This window comes from Dryobates pubescens, chromosome 35, assembly GCF_014839835.1.
Source record: "Dryobates pubescens isolate bDryPub1 chromosome 35, bDryPub1.pri, whole genome shotgun sequence".
Lineage (NCBI taxonomy): Eukaryota > Metazoa > Chordata > Aves > Piciformes > Picidae > Dryobates > Dryobates pubescens.
Genome location: NC_071646.1, coordinates 5,467,757 through 5,477,045, shown reverse-complemented (window position 1 = coordinate 5,477,045; position 9,289 = coordinate 5,467,757). Strand labels below are relative to the sequence as shown.

The 9,289-nt window shown below is 58.4% G+C and overlaps 1 protein-coding gene across 1 annotated transcript; it reads right to left on the bottom strand.

The window, feature by feature from the left end:
- Window positions 1-1,645: 1,645 nt before the first annotated feature.
- On the bottom strand, window positions 1,646-5,888 carry ETV7 (ETS variant transcription factor 7). The gene is made up of 6 exons (XM_054176568.1): window positions 5,732-5,888; window positions 5,384-5,491; window positions 4,336-4,500; window positions 3,795-3,937; window positions 2,604-2,704; window positions 1,646-1,866 (listed from the first exon to the last, which is right to left on the bottom strand). Exons 1-6 carry the CDS (start codon window positions 5,793-5,795, stop codon window positions 1,755-1,757), a joined length of 693 nt encoding a protein of 230 aa, XP_054032543.1. The 5' UTR covers window positions 5,796-5,888; the 3' UTR covers window positions 1,646-1,754.
- Between the last annotated feature and the right edge of the window lie 3,401 nt (window positions 5,889-9,289).

Below are 9,289 nucleotides of genomic sequence, written 5' to 3'. Positions count from 1 at the left end.
TCAACCACTAACCCTTGCCAAGGCTCTTCATGAGGCTGAGACAGCTTTTTAGTCTGCAGGGGAGGAAGAGGCTGCATTCAGGAGTGTGGCCAGCAGATCCAGGGAGGTTCTCCTCCCTCTCTGCTCTGCCCCTGTGAGACCTCACCTGGAATATTGCAGCCAGCTCTGGGCTCCCCAGCTCAGGAGAGACAGGGATCTGCTGGGGAGAGTCCAAGGGAGGGTTACAAGGATGCTGAAGGGCCTGGAGCACTGCTGAAGAGAGGCTGAGAGCCCTGGGGGTGGTTAGTGTGGAGGGGAGAAGACTGAGAGAGATCTGATCAATGTCTATCAATAGCTGAGGGCTGGGGGGCAGGAGGGAGTAAGACAGGCTCTGCTCAGCTGCACCCTGGCACAGGACAAGGGGCAATGGATATCAACTCCAGCACAGGAGGTTCCACCTCAACATGAGGAGGAACTTCTGCACTGTGAGGGTCCCAGAGCCCTGGAGCAGGCTGCCCAGAGAGGTTGTGGAGTCTCCTGCTCTGGAGCCTTCCCAGCCCTGTCTGGATGTGTTCCTGTGTGACCTGAGCTGGATTCTATGCCCTGCTCTGGCAGGGGGCTTGGACTGGATGATCATCAGAGGTCCCTTCCAACCCTTAACATCCTGGGATCCTGTGAGCTGCCAGCCCCAGCACTGCTGTCCCAAAAGTGCTGCTGCTGCAGCTCTAAGACAGCAGTTTGGGTTTGGGAAGTGGTCCAGAGCCAGGGCACGAGGCAGCTGCTGGCTTTGCAGTGGGGCAAAAGCAAGGCTGGAAGGAGCTCACCTTTTCCTATCAGCCATGAGACATGATAAGAGCTCCCAGGAGATAAAGGTGTGAGATAGGAATTGTCCAGGGTTTAAATAGACTTAATGAGTGGCAGGGCTGCTGCTGGGTGATTCCCAGGGTGTTTGCTGAGCATTGTTTGCCTTTGCTCAGCAGGAGGAGCTGCATTAGCTGAAGCCTCAGGTCACCAGCTCTGAACTCTCACCTGGATCTGCCCCAGCCAGCAGAAGCCAGGAGAGATGGAGGGAACAAGAGTGAACCAGCCAAGGTAACAGCCTGGAGACAGTGAAGGGATCCAACAAGGACTCAGGAGGAGTCAGAGGACCTCAGGCTGGAAAAGACTTTTAAGATCATCAAGGCCAAGCTCTTCATCACATGCAGATTCTGCAAGTCCAACCTCTGCAAGTCCAACCTCTTCATCATGTCCAACCTCTTCATCATGTCCAACCACTTCATGTCCAACCACTTCATGTCCAACCTCTAAAAGGCCATTCTTAAGCCAGGGAAAAGGCTCAGATTCAGCTTGTTCACACTGAGGCTCACAGCTCACTGCAGAAGCTCTTCAGGGGATGCTCACTGTGGGGCTCTGATGCTCTCTGCTCAGCACAGCTCGCTGCAGGAACAGAGAAGGCTTTGCCAGCAGGTTGGAGCCTTAAAGACAAGCATCAAAACTGGCAGAGCAAGACCATCCCATTCCACCCCTGGCACAGAAGAGAAGCAAGCAGAAGACCAGCCCACACCTCCACCTGCCCTTTGGGGGGTGGGGGGCAGGTTCTGGGTGTGTTTTGCTCCTGAAGCCCCCAGACATGTCACAGCTTTGGCTCAGGGGAGGGTCTGAAATCCAGGAGCAGCTCTGTGACCTTCTGCCTGTCCAGGAGATGGAAGAGCAACTTCCCAGCAGAGCAGAAGCCAGGCTGTGATGCACTGCAAGGGCCTCCTTCAAAGCCTGCCTTACAGTGGAACCTCCAGGGAGTCCTCTTTCAGATCATCATGCTCCTCATTCTCCAGCTGCTCCAGCTTGCTGGATTTCTCATGAATGATCTCCCCAGGGGTCTTCAAAAACCTGCAAGACATCATTTTAATGCCTTTGGGAACATGTCTAAACCCAACCCAACCCCAAAGCAGGCTGTAAATGCTGGAGCCCTTGCCCTCATCAGCTGAGCTCTGCAGCTCACCTGCCTTTGGCTGAGGATCCCAACCCTTGCTTTGCACCCAGGGAGACAAAGCTCAGCACTCTCCAGCCTAGAGCTGGAGTTTTGAGTCCAAACTAGTCCCAGGGAAGCAGCCAGCACTGAAAACAGGAGGCTCCTGACTTACTTCCACCCCTTCCTCTGTCTCAGTGTGGGCTTCAGACTTGGTGCCCCTGGGCCACAGGGAGCTGTGTGACTCCTTTCTGTTCCTCCACCACTCAGACTGCAGGTTGCTGTGGGATTATGTCTGCCAGCTGCTCTCTGACAGCCGCTATGAGCCCTACATCAAGTGGGAGGACAAGGAAGCCAAGGATGTGTCTGGCTTGGGTGGGCTCAGAGGTATTTCCTCCAGCACCAGTTAGACCCCAGCAGGACAACAGATGGATGTCTAGCCCAGGAGCAGGCTGCTGGCCTGCAGCCCTGCAAAGTGCCTCTGATGAGACCTGAAGCTCAGCTCCCAACACCAACAGGACAGAGCCTGGGCAAAAACCCACCAGGGTGCTGCATTTGGAGAGGATGCTGCTGGATGGAGGAGCTGCCAACACCTGGAGCCCACCACCATCCTGCAGCCCTTCTGTGCTGTCCCACACAGCTCCCTGCTCCCTCTCACCTGAACAAGAGCTTCTGCCCTGGCTCCTTCTTGATGATGTTGAGCTTGTAGTAGTGCCTGAGTGCCCGTGACATCTTCTCATAGGTCATGTTCATCCGGTTCTGGAAGGAGAAAACCATTGGAGGGCTTAGCAAAAGCAAAACCCAGCTCCTGATTTGGGTCTGCCTGCAGCAGGACCACCTGGGAGGTGGCTCTTGGGCGTTGCAGGTCTCCATCCCAGACTTGTTTCTGGCTCCACAGCCATCACAGTTTGCTTTCCCTCTTTAACCAGCAGCAGGGTGGCATCTGGAGAAGGGCAGATCGAGCTTGGGTATCAGGAAGAAGTTCTTCACTGTGAGGGTGGTGGAACACTGGAACAGGGATGCCCAGGGAGGTGGTTGAGGCTCCTTCCCTGGAGATACTGAAGGTCAACCTTGATGTGGCTCTGAGCAACCTGATCCAGCGGGGGATGTCCCTGCTGACTGCAGGGGTTTGGACTGGGTGACCTTTAGAGGTCCCTTCCAGCCTGGACTATTCTGTGATCTGTCAGTAGCCTTCTGCCCACCTCTGTCTCACCCCTGTGCTCAGCACTGCTGAGGCCACAGCTGGAGTCCTGTGGCCAGCTCTGGGCTCCTCAGGTCAGGAAAGAGGTTGAGCTGCTGGAAGGTGTCCAGAGAAGGGCAACAAAGCTGGGGAGGGGTCTGGGGCACAGCCCTGGGAGGAGAGGCTGAGGGAGCTGGGGTTGCTTAGCCTGCAGGAGAGGACGCTCAGGGGAGACCTTCTTGCTCTCTGCAACTCCCTGCAGGGAGGTTGGAGCCAGGTGGGGGTTGGGCTCTTCTCCCAGGCAAGCAGCAGCAGAACAAGAGGACACAGTCTCAAGCTGTGCCAGGGGAGGTTTAGGCTGGAGGGGAGGAAGAAATTCTTCCCAGCAAGAGAGACTGGCCCTTGGGATGTGCTGCCCAGGGAGGTGGTGGAGTCCCCATCCCTGGAGGTGTTTAGGAAGAGCCTGGCTGAGGCCCTTGGTGCCATGGTTTGGTTGATCAGATGCTGCTGGGGGAGAGGTTGGACTGGATGATCTCAAAGATCTTTTCCAGCCTGGTTAATTCTAAGTCTACCCTCCCCAATCCCTGCACCATCAGTGGTGGGGAACAGCTCCTGAAGGCCACACAGGGAAGCCCAGGGGGGGCCAAACTTGTTCTCAGCTGCATTTACCTTGTGGTTTCCCCAGAGCTGGGCAAGTCCGTTGGGGTTAACGACCCGAAAGACCTTGGCTTCCCTGTCCTCCCACTTGATGTAGGGCTCATAGCGGCTGTCAGAGAGCAGCTGGTAGACATAATCCCACAGCAACCTGCAGTCTGAGTGGTGGAGGAACAGAAATGAGTCACACAGCTCCCACTGGGCCACCAGTGAGGGTTCCTCAGCACCCGGACTGACCACGTTGGCAGTGAAACACCTGGGGGTGGCACTCTGGGACATGGGTTCATGGTGGTCTGAGGCTGATGCTTGGACTTGGTGATCTTGGAGGCACTGTCTAACCAAAAGGACTCTGATTCTAGAGGACACAGCCCAGAGCACAGCACTTTCAATGCCAGAGCTCAGAACTCCAACAGGACCTCCAGGTTTTCAGGTGGGGAAACTGAGGCAGGGAAGCAACAGCCTGGTGCACGGCATGCCTGGAAGGGAGGCAGGTGGACAGGGAGGACAAAGCACAACCTCACTGCCCCAGGGAGCCAGGATAGAAATCCACAGTTACCTGCAATTTTCCCATCTACTGGGGCTGGCAGGGTTGCAGGGAAGGAGCAGGTGGCATCTGTCCTGCAGCTGCTCTCCAGGCTGTGATGGGAGTGGTTGAGGGGCCCTGCATGGCCAGGGCAGGAGAAAGCAGCAGCCTGGGCAGCCTCAGCACTGCAGCCTGTCCCTGCAAGACAAAACGCAACAAACAGCCCCTGTGGTGCATTATGGCAGGTGCCAGGAGATCTTCCAAAGCCCTGGAAGAGCTAGAGAGGGCCAGGCCAGGTTGGTTCTCAGCTTGGTACCAGTCCAGTCAAAGGAGACAGGGATGAGGAAAGCCTGGGACTTTCCTAAGGCAGGAGCAGTAGAAGGTCCAAGGAAGTTAGAGGAGATGCCAAATAGGGTGAGGGTGAGACACAGAAAAGCAGGAGCAAGAAAGCACACCAGAGCACCAGTGCTGCTTTGGAAGTTACTGTGGGAACTTCAGATCTTCACCATCCTACCCCTGAGCCAGCAGAAGACCTCAGGAAAGCACTCCCAGATCCACCTCAGGCCAGGCCAGCCACTGATACCAGCCTGTGCCCACCAGAACTCCTACCTAAGCCCCCCAAGGGCACTAACAAGCCTCAATGGCCCTGACCAGCCTGCAGTGGGACCTCTCCTCACTCCACCCATTGGTCCAGAAGCTCTACTTTAGCTCACCCCTGGCTCCTCTGTCCTTTCCTAGCTATGCTGCAGCAGGACCAGCTCCCTGTCAGGGCTGTGCCTCTGCCAGGCTATTTACTGATCCTCCTTGATCCAGAGCTCTGTCTACAGACATCCTACTCTAGCCATAGCTTTGCCTGGTCACCATGGACCCAACTGCAGCTCTCTAGGCCTCATCCTGACCAGACCTCCTTCACCACTTCAAGCTTCCTTGATGGCCTGGATGTTGGTGTGTTTTGTCCAGGACTGTCCTCTCTCTCTGCCTTACTCAGGTAGTGTGGAATGGGTTAGGCTGGCTGAGGGCCAGACCCCAGCAAGCTGAGGGCAAGCTCAGCTTGATGGGCAGCTGCCATCCCCCACCATACCTTCATCTGAGGTCCTGGCTTCCCTGAAGGGTGAGCTCAGCAAAGGGCTGCACACCAGGGCTCTTCTTTGAGTCTTGATGTACTGAAGCAATTCATACAGCACATCACCTGCAGAGGAGGAAAGCCTGCTCAGAGGACTTCATGCTGCAGTCTCTCCTGCTTGATGCTGCTCAGATTTCTCTGCTGCTCCCCACCCCACCGGCAGTCCAGGAAGGGAAGAGGATTTTCCTTGTCCCCAGCACCCAGCTGGCCAGAGATCAAACCTGACCTGCTGGGAAGGCAGCCAGCCCCTTTTCAGCAGCCCTCAGCTGGGCTGGTGCTCAGCAGCGGCCCTGCCCTTGCTCTCACCTGAGCTGGGAGCTCGGTATCTGAAGTCCTCCTTGGTGAGCATGCAGAGGGCTCTGCCGTTCATCTGGAAGCGGCTCTGCTCCGCCTGCCGCAGGGAATATTCCTGCTCCGCCCACCGCAGCCAGTGCTCCACATCCTCCCTGCTCCACAGCGAGGGCTGGATCCCTGCAACCGGCAGCAGCCTCTGAGCTCAGCCGGGGAGCCCGCAACGCTGCGTTCAGCACCGGACCCTGCAGCCGGCAGCAGCCTGAGACAGCTCAGCCGGGGAGCCTGGAACGCTGCGTTCAGCACCGGACCCTGCAGCCGGCAGCAGCCTCTGAGCTCAGCCGGGGAGCCTGGAACGCTGCATTCAGCACCGGACCCTGCAGCCGGCTGCAGCCTCTGAGCTCAGCCGGGGAGCCTGGAACGCTGCGTTCAGCACCGGACCCTGCAGCCGGCAGCAGCCTCTGAGCTCAGCCGGGGAGCCCGCAACGCTGCGTTCAGCACCGGACCCTGCAGCCGGCAGCAGCCTCTCAGACAGCTCAGCCGGGGAGCCTGGAACGCTGCGTTCAGCACCGGACCCTGCAGCCGGCAGCAGCCTCTGAGCTCAGCCGGGGAGCCTGGAACGCTGCGTTCAGCACCGGACCCTGCAGCCGGCAGCAGCCTGAGACAGCTCAGCCGGGGAGCCTGGAACGCTGCGTTCAGCACCGGACCCTGCAACCGGCAGCAGCCTCTGAGCTCAGCCGGGGAGCCTGGAACGCTGCGTTCAGCACCGGACCCTGCAGCCGGCAGCAGCCTCTGAGCTCAGCCGGGGAGCCTGGAACGCTGCGTTCAGCACCGGACCCTGCAGCCGGCAGCAGCCTGAGACAGCTCAGCCGGGGAGCCTGGAACGCTGCGTTCAGCACCGGACCCTGCAGCCGGCAGCAGCCTGAGACAGCTCAGCCGGGGAGCCTGGAATGCTGCGTTCAGCACCGGACCCTGCAGCCGGCTGCAGCCTCTGAGACAGCTCAGCCGGGGAGCCTGGAACGCTGCGTTCAGCACCGGACCCTGCAGCCGGCTGCAGCCTGAGACAGCTCAGCCGGGGAGCCTGGAATGCTGCGTTCAGCACCGGACCCTGCAGCCGGCTGCAGCCTGAGACAGCTCAGCCGGGGAGCCTGGAACGCTGCGTTCAGCACCGGACCCTGCAGCCGGCAGCAGCCTGAGACAGCTCAGCCGGGGAGCCCGCAACGCTGCGTTCAGCACCGGACCCTGCAGCCGGCAGCAGCCTGAGACAGCTCAGCCGGGGAGCCTGGAACGCTGCGTTCAGCACCGGACCCTGCAGCCGGCAGCAGCCTGAGACAGCTCAGCCGGGGAGCCTGGAACGCTGCGTTCAGCACCGGACCCTGCAGCCGGCAGCAGCCTCTGAGCTCAGCCGGGGAGCCTAGAACGCTGCGTTCAGCACCGGACCTTGCAGCCGGCAGCAGCCTGAGACAGCTCAGCCGGGGAGCCCGCAACGCTGCGTTCAGCACCGGACCCTGCAGCCGGCAGCAGCCTCTGAGCTCAGCCGGGGAGCCTGGAACGCTGCGTTCAGCACCGGACCCTGCAGCCGGCAGCCTCTGAGACAGCTCAGCCGGGGAGCCCGCAACGCTGCGTTCAGCACCGGACCTTCCCCCCCGGATGAAGCGCTCGCAGCTCAAAAACCCTCGGGAGGGAGAAAATGAACCCCGAGGGCTGATCCCTGGGGAGCCAGGGAATGGTCCCTGGCAGGGACACTGCAGCTGCCCCCCACCGTGCCCCACCCTGCGGGGAAGAGCTTTCTGAAGCAGCCTTGGCTTGCTCAGCATCTACTCACTCAGCCTGCCTGGTAGCCTGAAGATCTGCCTCTCGCCGATGGGTGCATGGCCGGCCTGGCATGGGGCTGGTGATGAAGCTGTGGCAAGGGGGCTGGGAGAGCTGATGGCCACTTTGCCCTGGGGGGAAAAGAGACGACCACCCATCAGTGGGGGGACCACCCATCAGTGGGGGGACCACCCATCAGTGGGGACGACGTTCCCCAGCCCTGCTCCTGCCTCTGCTTTGGAGATGCCTCCCCTGCAACACTGCCCAGAGAGCTTCCAACTGGTTTCTTGCTGGATGTGTGCCTGGAGCTCTTCCATACCGGCTCTAAGGTCCTTTACCAGCCCCCAGGATGAATCTCTGCTTGCCCAGGGCAGTAGATCCCACTCATTCTCCAGTTCTTTAGCAGAGGTACCTGATGAGGGGTAGTAGCCATCCCCACTGCCCCATGGATTCAGGGAAGCAGAACCTGGGACCAAACCTGGCAGAACCTGCAGTGCCTGTGCTGGCTCCTACTCCCTGCAGGATCTTCAGAGGCTCATTGGATGCCCAGGGGTTCAGATCAGTTCTTCAGAGTTGTCAAAATGCAGATTTTTGCCTTAAAAACACTGCACAGAGAGATCTCTCTGACTTCTTCCCCAGAAGATCTGGGGAGATGCCTTCTCACCTTGCTCTCCTGCCACTAAGTCCCAGCCCCTCAAGGATTGCTCCTCCCTTTGCTTGCTCAGCAAGGAGCCCCTCAGGCCTCACCTATGGTCAGTGTGGGGGGAGAGGCAGCCCCCAGTGGCTGTGCTGAGCTGGGGGGGGAGTCAGTGTGGCCCCAGCTCTGCCTCTGGGCTCTCATCTGGAGCACGGGAGCCAGAAGCAAGCTCAGATGCTGCCTTCAGCCCCATCTGCATCTTGACACATTAGCAGCAGCCAAGAAGATGATGCTTCCCCTTATAAAAAAACATCTCTTAAGCTGAATTCTAGCAATTCCTCAGCTTCATTCTCTGGGAAATAAACCATTTTCCCTACAGGTTTTTGTTTTGAAGCAGCTGCCAACACTGGGTGCTCCAACAGGCCCTCAGGCAGCTTCTTGGAGCTGGCTGGAGCAGCCAGAGCTCCTCAACTGCAGGCTGGGGGAGAGAAGCTGAAAAGGAGGGGGGAAGAAGATCACAGATGGTGGGGCTGGACCCCTCTTAAGTCCTCCTGGTGGCCCCCCAAAACCAGGAGGGGAGCTGAACATCAAGGGAGAAGAAGGTCAGAGATGATGGTTGGGCAAACCTTCAGTGCCCTTGGTGTCTCCAAGCCCAGGAGAGGAGCTGAAAATCCACATGGGGAGATCACAGATGGAGGTTGGACACATCTTAAGTGTTCCTGGTGTCCCCAAAACCAGGAAAACCAAGGGGGAGGCAAAACACAGATGGTGAATTGGGCACAGCTTATGCACTCCTGGTGTCTCCAAGACCAGGAGAGGAGCTGAAAATTGAGGGTGAAGACAATGACAGATGGTGGCTGAACACATCTTAAAATGTTCCTGGTGACCCCAAAAACCAGGAGAAGAGCTGAAAGCTGAGGGGGGAGGCAACCACAGATGGTGGCTGGACACATCTTCAATGCTCCTGGTGACCCCAAACCTGCAGGGTGAGAGCAAACTGCTTCATCCCTGCCAGGGAAAACAATTCCCTGTGACCTGGGGAAGCTACAGGGGAAAACAATAAAAGCAAAGGAAATCAGGGGTGGGGTTTGTCCAGACCTGCTCTAAAAATCCATTTTTGTTGC

Bases quoted from the DNA above. Each gene is read 5' to 3' on its own strand.
- ETV7 (XM_054176568.1), bottom strand. From the start codon at position 5,795: ATGAACGGCAGAGCCCTCTGCATGCTCACCAAGGAGGACTTCAGATAC. The intron at 3,938-4,335 runs GTAACTGTGGAT...TCCACCACTCAG, and splicing joins AGTAGATGGGAAAATTGCAG to ACTGCAGGTTGCTGTGGGAT. The intron at 2,705-3,794 runs GTAAATGCAGCT...TTCTCCTTCCAG, and splicing joins AGCTCTGGGGAAACCACAAG to AACCGGATGAACATGACCTA.